Here is a 12566-nt window from a genome sequence, read left to right on the forward strand (position 1 = left end):
ACAGTTTTACACCCAAGCATTCCAATCTCCTTTAGCAAGTCTAGGACATACTTGCGTTGGGAGACTCCAATACCCATTTTTGATCTAGCAATTTCCATCCCAAGAAAATATTTAAGATTCCCCAAGTCTTTAATTTTGAACTCATGGGCAAGAAAACTCTTGAGTTTGGCTATTTTTTCTTCATGATCTCCTTTAGGATAGAATTGAAATGATCTCTTGCATTGTTAGTTTTCAACACTTGCATTTTGGTATGGAATTGGGTTTGGATCTGTTATAATTTTTTTTGAAAATTTGACCTACTTTTGATTTTTCTTTCAACAGGATGATCCAAGAAATTCTAGTATGATCATCTACAAAGGACACATACCATCTAATCCTTATTATGTTCTTTATCTTAGGTGGCCCCCAAATATTACTATGTATCATGGAAAAAAGATGAGATGGTTTGTGTGGTTGAATTGGATAAGGTTTGTGAACATGCTTGGATAATTGACAAATTCCACACTGAAAACCATTTGAACTTTTAGTGAATAATGACGAGAAGAGTTTTTTGAGATATAAGAAACTTGGATGTCCTGGACTATAGTGCCATAACATAACATCACTATCTTTTTTTTTTTTTAGATAAGTGCGCATATATATAGAACGAGGCAAAAAGCCACAAAGCATACAGGAAGTATACAAAGCAGCCTGAACAAAAAACAACACTCACCACCCCTTAGGGAATGGCAAGCCATTCCAAAAAACCTAAAAGCGAAGAGGACTCCTCTCCCATATACACCCTAGCCCAACTCCACAAGTTACTAACAAAAGAATTCTTTAGATTCTGAATAGCTAGAGAGCCCCCCCTGAACGCTAATCTATTTCTCTCCTTCCAAACCGTCCAAAAAATACACAACGGGATGGAAGTCCAAATCCTTTTCCTCTTTCTCCCCACAAAAGGGCCCCTCCAACTGTAACATTACTATCTTTATTAGAACTAAAGATAGAAAGCGACCGTTCTTCACTTTCGGTTGATGTTGTCTTTCAATATAATCAGCCACTTTGAAAATATAGTCTTGAACACACCTCAGCATTGCCAATCATCTTCCTCGAATTCAAATTCTGAAAAACACAATGATTTGGGAAAAAAATTAATGACATAATTCTTTTCTCGAGTAAGTTTGCTAATGGACAACAAATTGCAATGCAAGTTTGGAACCAAAGGAACAAAGTCAAGAGTTATGTCCTTAGAGATGACAACATAACCTATACCAGCAACCTTTGAGAGAGAACCATCAACTATATGAACCGTATAATCCTTAGAACAAGGTGAATAATTTTGAAAATTGTGGCATCTCTAGTCATGCGATCAAAAGCTCTTAAGTCAATAATCCAAGGACTCAAATTTTCCTTTTTTACTTATTGGGCAGTAATAAAATTACCTTTTGAGCTAAGGATCTGAACCCGTTGATAGAATTGGAGGAATTTGCCCTCTGTTAAGACTGGTTGAACATTTTTTTGCAATAGTTCCAATTGCCCTTTGCTGAACGGATTGGAATTAGGTGGTACTGCGTTGTCCTTAATAGTGACATGGTGTTCTCAACTTTCTCTATCATTTTGAGAACGTGATGGCTTCCAATCCGCTGGTTTCTCATGGATTTTCTATCACGTGTCCTTGGTATGACCTAGTTTTCGGTAGTGATCACACCAAGGTCTCCTTTTTCTTGGTCAATTGTTGTTAGAAGGATTGGGAGGACCCCAAGTCGCTAAGGCTGAACCCGGTGACAGGTTGGCTGGTTTGTGACCCCAACATGATTTTCTTTTTACTTTCTTCTTGGTGCACTTCTGAGACAACTTTTCGGATGTTAGGTGAAGGTTTAGTTCCTGATATTCTGCCTCAAACTTCATCTAGATTTTTGTTCAGTTCGAATAAAAATTTGTAAATCTGTTTCTTCTCAACGATGTTCTTGTACTTGATTGCATCTGTTGGGCAGTCCCATTTGGTGGTTTCAAACATGTCTAGTTGTTGCCAATAGAGAGTTAAAAGATTGAAATAGTGAGTGTTCGACAACTCACCTTAGCGTAAATCATGGAGGATCCTTTTTATCTCAAATGCCTCTACTGTGTATTATGTATCAGAATAAGTCTCCCTTGCTGCTTCCAAGATTTCTTACTCCATTTCATAGAGTATAAAATTTTCTCCTATGTCATTATTCACCGAGTTAATTAACCAAGACATAACCATATTATTCTCAACCTTCCATCCTTTGAATTTGGGATCTTCTTTCATAGGTTAAGGCACTACATTGGTGAGGTAGTCATTCTTGCCTCTACCACATACAAACATCATGACTGCGTGGGACCATTGAAGATAGTTTTGCCCATTCAGTTTGTGTCTAGTAAGGAGAAAAGCAACACCGTCTGATCCTTTATTATTGCTTGGAATAGGAGCTTCTTGAGTGGAGGTGACTTCTGAGGTTGAGAAGTCCTTCTTGGTGGCCATTATGTATTTGGTCATGGAAAGATTGAATGGTTCAAAATTAGCTCTGATATCACGAAGAAATTTCAGGGAAAGAAAAAAAATGATTCTTTTTATTTTTCTCATTACTTTCAAACTGATTCTTGCATTGATATTTATGCACGAATGTCTGAGATCATTTGCCTAAGAAAAAGAAATCTAATCCTTGATTTTAGGAGAAAATCTCTCATAAAATCAGGAAGTAAAATGAAAACAACTATGTCACAACTGTACCTTCCGCATTTCCTCTGGATTTCCACATTTTTAGATTCAAGTGGAAGGTCTTTAATAACATATCTTTTAAGGGGGGAGTGTTGGCTTTTCAGAAGTTAAAAACTTCGTTTGTATACAATATTTGGGGTTGGGCTAAAGTGTACATTGATATGGAGTCGAATTCCCTAATAGGTTTCTTGGAGTGGCTAGCCTCCAAATAGGGATTGGGTTGCTCTGTTTTTTGTTTGAGGGGTTGGTAGCCTCGTATACTTCCTGTATGCTTTGCGGCTTCTAAGCCTTTTTATATATATCCTCTTGCTTATCAAAAAAAATAACATATCTCATTTCATTGTTAAAAAAAAAATAACATATCTCATTTCATTGTGGGTAATGACAAAAGGGTAAAATTTTGGAAAGATAAATGGTATGGAGAAAGTATTTTGGATGAGTGCTTTTTAGAGTTATTTTCTAGTAGTTGTTAAAGACTCTTAGGTAGTAGAGATGTGGGAGTAGGTTAGGGAGGGGTGTCAGTGGAGTCCTTACTTTCATAGACAGTTCTATGATTGGGAATTAGGAAGGTGAGCTTTTTTTCTGGAGATTGTAATGGAGGCCAATTAGAAGGGCTGGGGATATATTGGGTTGGAAGGAAACCAATAGTAGCAAATTCACTGTCAATATTTTCTGTGCTTTCTCAGCCTAGAAAGAAGTCAGCCTTTCCCCACAAGCATAGTTTGGAACCCATAGGTGACAATGAAGGTGAGTTCCCTTATTTAAGAAGCTGTTTGGAGAAAGATTTTAATGCTTGATCAACTTAGAAGCTGGGATGAGGTATATTGAATAGATGTTACATGTGTAAAGGGGAAGAAGAGTTGGTTGATCTCTTGCTCCTTCATTGTTCCAAAGCAAGAATCTTGTAGCAACTGGTTTTTTCTCTGTTTAGAGTGGTAGGTGATGCACTTCTTTGTAACAAGAACTCTCTTGAGTTGGCATAACTCAATTGTGGGGAAGAAGCAAAAGAAAGCTTGGAGGGTCCCTCATTTTTGCCTATTTTAAATATTATGGAAGTAAAGGAATAGAAGAACACTCAAAGATGCAAAACAGTCGGATTACTTAGCAAAATAAAAAAAGATGCAAAACAGTCAGATCAAGCAATCAAATCTTCCTTTATGTGCACCTGTTTGGATTAGGCTAGAGTGCATATAAATGATCATTCTTTGACCATGATAAGCTTTATAGATTGGTTGAGTTTCAAGTAAGAAAGGAGGTTTTTATTTTCTCTTCGTTTTTGCTCACTTGGGAAATAGGCATGCCACCAAGTTAATTGCTTTGATACCTTCCCAAAAATTTTTACTCTAGGGTTACCACCAAAGGGTTGCCCAAGATAAGTTAAAGCCTCCTCATTACCTAGAGTTGAAGCCAACCTATTGAGATACCCCCTAAAAGAGTACTATTCATGAGGTTAATCCTGAGCTAAGAGATCATGCCAAGGGCTTTGATAATAAACCTATGGTTTGACAAAAAGCTTTTAAGTCAAAGAGAAGAAATGGGATCTTTCGCAAAGGGTACTCAAGTTCATTGTCTCTTAACAAGTTTTATGTCATTTCCATGCTGCTTTAGTACAGATGAAATCTTTAAACGTTCTAGTACCTTTCATTAATTCTCCAACTTATTCCTTATTAGGATATATGATAGTGGTTGGGCACTGCTAAGGGAGGTAGCAGCACAGGGACAATGGATGCATAAGTAGATTGATAGTTGTTTAATGCATGTGTGATTTACAAAGGAGGCTATGTTGTTTTATATGCATTAGTTTATGTTAATCTTAAATGTTTTGGATAGTAAATTACCAAATATAATTCTTTATTTTCTGTCCCTGTTGCAGATGCAGTATAGGACATTTTAATGAGCTAACAAAACACACTGCATTCATGAAGATGCAGAATTTTCCTCTTTTATTCTTCTTCAGTCATACAAATTAGATTTGAGGAGTTATCAGAAAACTAGTTTTTCTGATTGGTCCATGATTTTTCATCCCCAAATTACCAACAATTTGTGACAAACATTTTTTTTAGTTTGAAAACATATCCTTTTCTGCTTGTATACATGTTTTTTTTTTTTTTTTTTGATAGGAAACAACACATGTATATATTGATAGAAAAAAAAGTACAATAGAAGGATAAGGAATCCTTGCTTATATACATGTTAAGAAGGATATTTTTTTTTAATTTTTAAATTTTGTATTGTGTAGCTAATGATGTGTGTATCTTGCTTTATTCCATGCTTTAGTTATGTTGCTTGAATTGTTTTCAGTTTTTGGTCATCAAAATAATCCTGCCCACTTAACAAGGTGTCCAAGGGTTGTGGTTATCTCTTATACAATGCTTCACCGTTTGCGAAAGAGCATGCTTGAACGAGAATGGGCTCTCTTAATAGTTGATGAATCTCATCATTTACAATGTACAAAGAAAAAATCTGAACCTCAAAAGGTAAAATCCTATTGGTTTGCAAGAAACAAAAATTTACTTAATCCATTCCTGCAGATGTGATTATTTATTTCTTCCTCATTTTATCTATAGATAAAAGCTGTCCTTGATGTGGCGATGAAGGTCAGACGCATAGTTCTACTATCAGGAACTCCTTCTTTGTCAAGGTTGTGACATAGGCCTTAGAGGCAAAACTGAAGCATTGTCCTTCAATTCTATATTTTGGAATGAGAATTGTTACCCTGATAAAGAGAAAAAAGAAGAAGAAGAAGAAGAAGAAGAGAGAATTGTTACTAATTCATTTTTTGTAGACATTTGTTTGTTCCTGTGTCTTCCTTTGCTCTTTCTTATGTTCTGTTCTGGATTTATTGTTAATTTGGTTCTGATGCATCTAATATCTTACCCTGCATCCTCCTAGGTGCCCATAGGCCATATGACATTTTTCATCAGATAAACATGTTATGGTAAATTCTCTTCACACCTTAAGATCCTGTTAGGTTGATTGGCGTATTTTTCTTTTAGTGACATAGTTTTATGGTTTTATTAATTTGCTTTTCTTAACCATGTTTCTTTCATTTAGGCCTGGTTTGCTGGGAAGGGACAAATATGAGTTTGCAAAAATTTATTGTGCTGTCAATTTTGTCCGGGGTTCTCAAGGAAAAGTTTTCCAGGTAATATTTGGAGTTCTGTCCAGAGTGAAGTGTCTAGTTTTTCAGAAAGGAATATGAATACCATTTGTTCTTTCATCAGATTCTTGCTTTCCATGAATATGCTGAAGGCTGTTGGGTTTTTGGTTGAAAATCAAAATATTTCATGGATTTGTTCACTTGAAGGTTTATTCTTATAGTCTTATATTAGCATTGTTGATAGAATTCTTGTGTGGTGGGCCAGGAGAGCTTTTGTATCCTAATGGAAAGATAATGGAGTACAGTTTCATTCATTTTCTCTATATTTAGGCTTTCTAGTAGTTTGACTGGCACAGTTCAAAATTATTAAAGATATTACCATGGTTTCATTATTGCAGGATTTCTCAAAGGGCATTCGTTTGGAGGAGCTGAATGTGTTACTTAAGCAAACTGTTATGGTCTGTTCTTGTTCTTTATATGTTTAATGTTATACTATCTTCATTAGTCCATCATGCAATACATTAAACTCAATAATTTATTTGCTAATTCATTTCAATGGGCTTGAAATGAGATTTTAAAATGGCATTCAGCTAGGTTGGATCATAAATCATTACATTATGTTTGAACAGAGCCAAGATATGATGACCAGTATTAACCTTGCTAATAATGCAAAATTATAATTTTAAATGCAAATTGGCTATTGTACGAAACATCTAACATTTTATAGTTTCATTATAGAATATTAAAAAGCAATGATGTATTAGAAAATAGTTATTGTTATACTGGAATCTTTTACTCCTTTAGCAGTGTGAATAATTCTCATGGTCATTGCTGGTACAACAATCTGTGTGCAAGATAATGCTTTTAATTGATTGATCCTATGTAGTTAATCATCCTCATTCTTAGACTTGAACTCAGAATGTATTCTCAGCATAGTCCATAGTAGGTTCATCATAACTTTTGACTTAGTCCTTAGAAACTCTGAAGTAAATTAAACCTTGTCTTGCTAACTGGTGATTATTTCAGAGAAGTCTTACTCTTATCCTCAGGTTTTATTTTTATTTTTGTTGTCTGTTTTTAATTTTTTTATAGGCAACTAATTATAAGGTTCAATAAAAAAGTGCCTCACAAAAAAATGGATTGCAACCCTAGCATACAGGAAATTACTTTTATTCTTCAAGTTTCCAGATTATTGCAGATCATATTAAGTCTATGATTAGTGAACTGTGATTAATCATTGTGGTCTGTTGAAACTGGTTAGTTCTTTGCTGCTTTGGTGCATTCTTCTTAAGATATTGATTAATTTCTAGCTGCTTGATTCCTATTGTAGATAAGACGTTTGAAGGAGCATGTTCTGGGAGAGTTACCACCCAAACGCCGGCAAATTATAAGATTGTTGTTGAAGAGAGCAGATATTGATTTCGCTATAGCTGCCACTAGGGTCACCAAATGTGATGCTTCAGAAAATAATGTGGCTGAAGAGAAGCCTTCAGATAATAAACCTGATGGTATTTTTCAGATTTTTATTCCACCTATTGTATGTGCACAGATTCACTTGTGAAGCAGTTCTGCTTGTCGTCTTCATCCGTCATGCAACCTATCTCATGGTTTCTTATTTCTGTAATCTTAAAAAGCAATTCATGATCTTACTTCTAGTTTTGTTATATGGTAAAGCAATATTTGTAGTGATGGATGCTCTAGAATTGGTACATGGAGCTTGCCACTTATGTTAGTTCATCATTTTTAGATTTCTGTTTTGTCAAGCAATTCCAAAACCCAAGGGTAATACCTTGAGTTGAACTTTAATATTCCATGTTCCACTATTTGCTAACAGAGGAATAATTGTGAATTCTTTTATGCATGGTGTGGGTTGTGGAGATGCATAACACATGCACATCTGGTCTGTGCTAGCACCTGGTTGTGTGAGGTTAGTTATCGCTTGAAATTGGGTGACTCTAAGGCACACTATGTCTAGCTTAAATAAGCAAATACAAATTGAAGAAATAAAATGGTACTTTATCCATATTTCTAGAGGGATTCACATGCATGGACAAAGACAAACTCCCACTAATAATCACACATATGTGAACACCCCTAATCATGGTTCTTATGTGGATATATATGTGAAAACATATTCTTAGATATAATGAACTGCTTTAGGTATATGTGGAATATGATTTGTATTATTCTTGAACAATATCTTAAAGGTTAAAATAAAACAAGCATTTTAATTCAATCTTGATAATATTAGTCCCCAATGCTCTTATCAGATGATTGACTTAGCTATAAGTTGTTTTTAGAGCAAGTGTTTGAGAAGAACTATTGATCAATGTGTGAACAAATTGCTTGAGTTTGCAATTCATGCATATAGCATAATACCCTTACTCCCTTGCTTTCAGATAGTGGTGGTGCTCACAGTTCTTCAAAGAAACTTTCAAATCAACAACTTGGTATTGCAAAGCTCTCTGGATTTCTCGAATGGCTTTCTTTTCATCCAATTGTTGCAGATTCAGATGGTGTGGCAAGTTTGGATATGAAGCCCAGATGTCTTAAAATGATCATTTTTGCTCATCACCTTAAGGTTCTTGATGGAATACAAGTAAGGGATTCCTTCTCAACTGGTTTTTATAATGCACTAAATGAAGCCTTAATGTCTTTTTATTTAGGGCTTGTTTGTTAACTGTTTTCTAAAATAATTTTCAAAAACAATTTTTGTGAACAGTTTTTGAAAAATGTTCTTTGATGTTTTTGTAAAGCAAAAGTATGTTTGGAAACCTGAAATGTTTTTAACTTGTTTTTTATGTTTTTAAATATGTTTTAAAAGTAACTTTTATATGCAATGCTTTATTTTTAATCATTCTCCATATTTTTGTAGTTATTAGCTAAAATAGCCTTAAAAAAATAAGTGAAAACAGTTGAAAACAACTTAAAGATGTTATTTAAAACCACCATATTTTCTGTTTTTAAGAAAAAAACTGTTTTTTGTTTTCTGTTTATCAAATGTATTTTCCTTTTTTTTTTTTTTTTTGGAGAACAAAAAACCGTTTTTGAAAACAGTTACGAAATAGAACCTTTCTCCAGTAAGAACTTGGCAACGTCTCCTGTACTCTTGTGTCTTGGCCAAGTTACTGAAGATCTCATGTTCTATTCTTTTTCTGGTTTTCAATCTGGCTTCCAAACTAGATGCATGCTCATTGTGGATCTTAATCAAAATAACCATGAAAAAACCTTTAGAGTGGTTTGGATGATGCACTTTTCAGTTAGAAAGAACCTTTTGGTTGGCATGGCTCTTTCATGGGTAAGAAACGGAAACAAGCTTGAGGGTTGCACCCTTGTGCTTGTCTTAAACTCTTCAGAAAGAAGGAACATAAGCACTTTTAATGATGTTGGGCAATTGGACCAAACAATCAAATTTGACTTTATGTATTCTTTTGTGAATTGCGTTAGGATGTATATATAGGAACACTTGATAAATTTGATAGATTTTTAAGATTGGCTGAGTGTCAAGTAAGGAGAAGTGTTTTATTTCCTTCTTGCCTAGTTTAGGCTTCCTTTGTATATATTGTGTGCGCTTTGGTGCAACTCCTTTTAGGCACTTTTAATATATTTACTCATTTACCCATTAGAAAAAACCTTGAAAACATGAAACTATTACAATTTTTTCTGACTTTGGAAAGGAATCTAGTATGATCTGACACTGTTTTTGGGATAAAACATATAAAGCTGGGCAAACCTGTGATTACTTTTTTTCTTTTTTTAAATCATGGTAATTCCAGAATAGGATTCAAAGAAAACTGTTGGCATGTTAAGTAATGTAGGATTATAAATATTGAGAAAGTTTAAATATATAGCCCCAAAAGAGTATCCTTCATCTTATATTGATGGCATTATCTAATATGCCCTTACATGTATTCTAATTTGTACAAGTAGCATAAATACTAGAGTGAATCTGTTTATGCACTTAGTCATTCCAACCCCTCTTATTTAGTTTACTCATACTTAGGGCATTCTAAGCCATAGAAATATGTCTTAGACTATTTTTAAACAATTTATCCGTCAAATGAAATTAACTACTAGAATAGCAACTCTAAGTTGATCACATTTTCAAGTTTTATCTCATTTGTGGAATAAATCAACTAAGCAAGTGAACTGCTATAGCTAGAGATTTTTTAATTGCTTCCACAGGTTTCATATGTCCAATAAGATGCTTCAAAATGCCATATAAGCTACAAAAATAACTCCAGGAATAACAGTCTCCTAAATGAAATACTAAAGCCCTTTTTCTCTGGGTGCCTAAATGACATCTAATACCATAATTCATAGTCTTGTTTTGATTTCTCTAGTGGCAAAATTGTATATCCTTGTACTGTTATCAGAGCCCTTTATGTATGTGAGATATTGAAAAGTTAATTGATCATTCCCACAAGGCCACAAGTCATTTGTATCAGTGCTTTTTGTGAATCATTTCTCCTATGGTAAAAGTAATGCTGAAAAACATGATGCTGGTTATAGGTTGAAGGTGGTTCATTTAAGCTGAAGGAAATCGGAGGTGGTTTAAGTACTGAAAATGAGTCGATTTATAAAATAATTAGTAAAGGTATAAGAAGGAAACAAGAGAATAAAAAGAGGAAAATGTGTTCATGACAGAGAAAGATATATGATTCTCATGGTCCCCAAAATTTCTCTATGATTGTTCTATAAGCTAATAAAGGTAGTAACCTTTTCAGCCAAATAAGCATACAAGCAATGTGTGCCATTGCTCTATACTCTGTTTTGCGCTTGACTGTGCGTCAATCATATGCTTCTTACTTTTCCCACATAAGATTTCCACCTAAAAGTTTGCAGTACCCAGTTGTAGACCTGCTATCTGAAATAAAATTGAAATAAGATTTAATAAACCTGCTGATTGCTGACACGAGTTTCTCTGTAAAAAAGTTGTTAGCTTTACAATAACAAGTCAAACTTAAGACACTCCTTGGCTTGACTGCTGTGCATCTTTGTTAATATCAGTGTTGGTTATGATCGCATTGTATTTGTCTCCCAAAAACAAAAATTATAACAATCTAGTTAAGTTCTAAGTAACAAAATAAACGAAAGACATTTACTTTTAGAATGATATGCACTTTCTTACTTTTTTCCATGAACAGAAAATAATAAAATATTTAAAAATCCAAGGGTTGGATTCTTTTAGTTTTGTGAATTCGATAAAAATTTTGCTGTATTTGAACATTTCCTTGGAGTTATTGTTGTTAATGCAAAATAACCCTAGTTACATTATCTGAAGATAGCATACTGAATTTTCTTGTTCACCTTAGCATCTGAATGTTTTTAATGGTTTGTGAGGTTCCAGTAACATATGGTTGGTATTCACAATGTGAAGTTTGTCATGTAAATTATTCAGGAGTTCATATGTAAGAAAGGGATTGGATTTGTCCGCATTGATGGGAACACACTTGCCAGAGATAGACAATCAGCTGTATTGTCTTTCCGGTCATCAACAGAGGTATTGTCTTGGTATGCCAATATTACTTTTTTTTGCCATTTATTGATGATCTAATTTGTAAATTTTATGTTCTAATTCATTTTTGAAGGATTTTTAACAGTGTGTAGCATATCAAGCATAGTAAATGTATGCTCATACCTTCAATGGATTTCAACAGAGCTTGTACCATGAGCTAGTCTTGTATTCTGTTTGATCCATTAACTTCCATGTTATACTTTCTTAGTCTTGATTGCCTAAATTTGCATTCACTTGGAAGTGTGGATCGATAAAGAACACAGAAGAATATCAAGTAAATTTAGCAATATATTAGTTAAGTCTTTCCTCATTCATGTTATAGATGATAGGTTTCATAAGTGTGCCTGAACTTTTGAATGTGCTGGCTGTCTTTTTTTTGGGCTTATATAAACACTTCTATTATCTTTCTCCTTCAGGTGAAGATTGCAATAATTGGTATAACTGCTGGGGGTTTTGGACTTGATTTCTCATCAGCCCAAAATGTTGTGTTTTTGGAACTTCCTCAGTCCCCATCTATAATGCTTCAGGTCTATTAATCAATACTTTCTGTTTAATTTTGGTTAGTCTTAACTCTTCATCTTTCAATGAAATGATTGGAGTATGAATAGAACTCTCCTCTGGATTTGTTTTTGAAGTTCATCTTTTGGATTCCTGGTTTAGTTCGAAAAAGGGTTAACAGTTGTCTAGGGTCTATTTGGTAATTGTTTTCAAAAATAGTTCAAAAAAATAGTTTTTGAGAACAATTTTTGAAAACTGTTTTCTAATGTTTCTTTAATAATTGCTTCTACCTCTAAAAAAAAAAAAAAACTGTTTTCTAATGTTTTATAGAATAAATGTTTGTTTGAGACATGAAATGTTTCTAACCTGTTTTTAATGTTATTAAATATGTTTTAAAAATAATTTTTATATCTAGTGCTTTATTTTTCATCATTTTCCATGTTTATATAATTATTTTACAAAATAACCCTTAAAACATAAGTGAAAACAACTAAAACAGTTAAAAGATGTAATATGAAAACACCATGTTTTTTGTTTTTAAGAATGGAAAATAGAAAATAGTTTTTTGCTTGTCAAATGTGTTTCTCTGTTTTTTGTTCTTAAGAATAGAAAACTGTTCTTGAAAATAGTTGCCAAATAAGGCCCTAAACTTTTTCTTTTATAAGCTTAAACATTCCTGATTTCAAGATGATTTATCAAGATTTGCTCCATATCTCAAGTCCGAGTAT

The 12566-nt window shown here is 33.7% G+C and overlaps 1 protein-coding gene across 2 annotated transcripts in view; it reads left to right on the plus strand.

Annotated features, from left to right (window-relative positions):
• LOC117904662 (DNA annealing helicase and endonuclease ZRANB3) overlaps positions 1–12566 on the plus strand; it is a 53903-nt gene that overhangs the window by 19619 nt on the left and 21718 nt on the right. Inside the window, exons 4-12 of one of the 2 annotated variants that reach the window (XM_034817386.1) lie at positions 5024–5199; positions 5290–5363; positions 5625–5660; positions 5777–5867; positions 6221–6280; positions 7153–7330; positions 8222–8421; positions 11224–11325; positions 11757–11867. In XM_034817386.1, the coding sequence (XP_034673277.1) occupies positions 5024–5199; positions 5290–5363; positions 5625–5660; positions 5777–5867; positions 6221–6280; positions 7153–7330; positions 8222–8421; positions 11224–11325; positions 11757–11867 (1028 nt within the window). The remainder of the gene's footprint in view (positions 1–5023; positions 5200–5289; positions 5364–5624; positions 5661–5776; positions 5868–6220; positions 6281–7152; positions 7331–8221; positions 8422–11223; positions 11326–11756; positions 11868–12566) is intronic. The other variant, XM_034817387.1, reaches the window with a different exon arrangement.

This window comes from Vitis riparia, chromosome 17 (genome assembly GCF_004353265.1).
Source record: "Vitis riparia cultivar Riparia Gloire de Montpellier isolate 1030 chromosome 17, EGFV_Vit.rip_1.0, whole genome shotgun sequence".
Classification (NCBI taxonomy): Eukaryota; Viridiplantae; Streptophyta; class Magnoliopsida; order Vitales; family Vitaceae; genus Vitis; species Vitis riparia.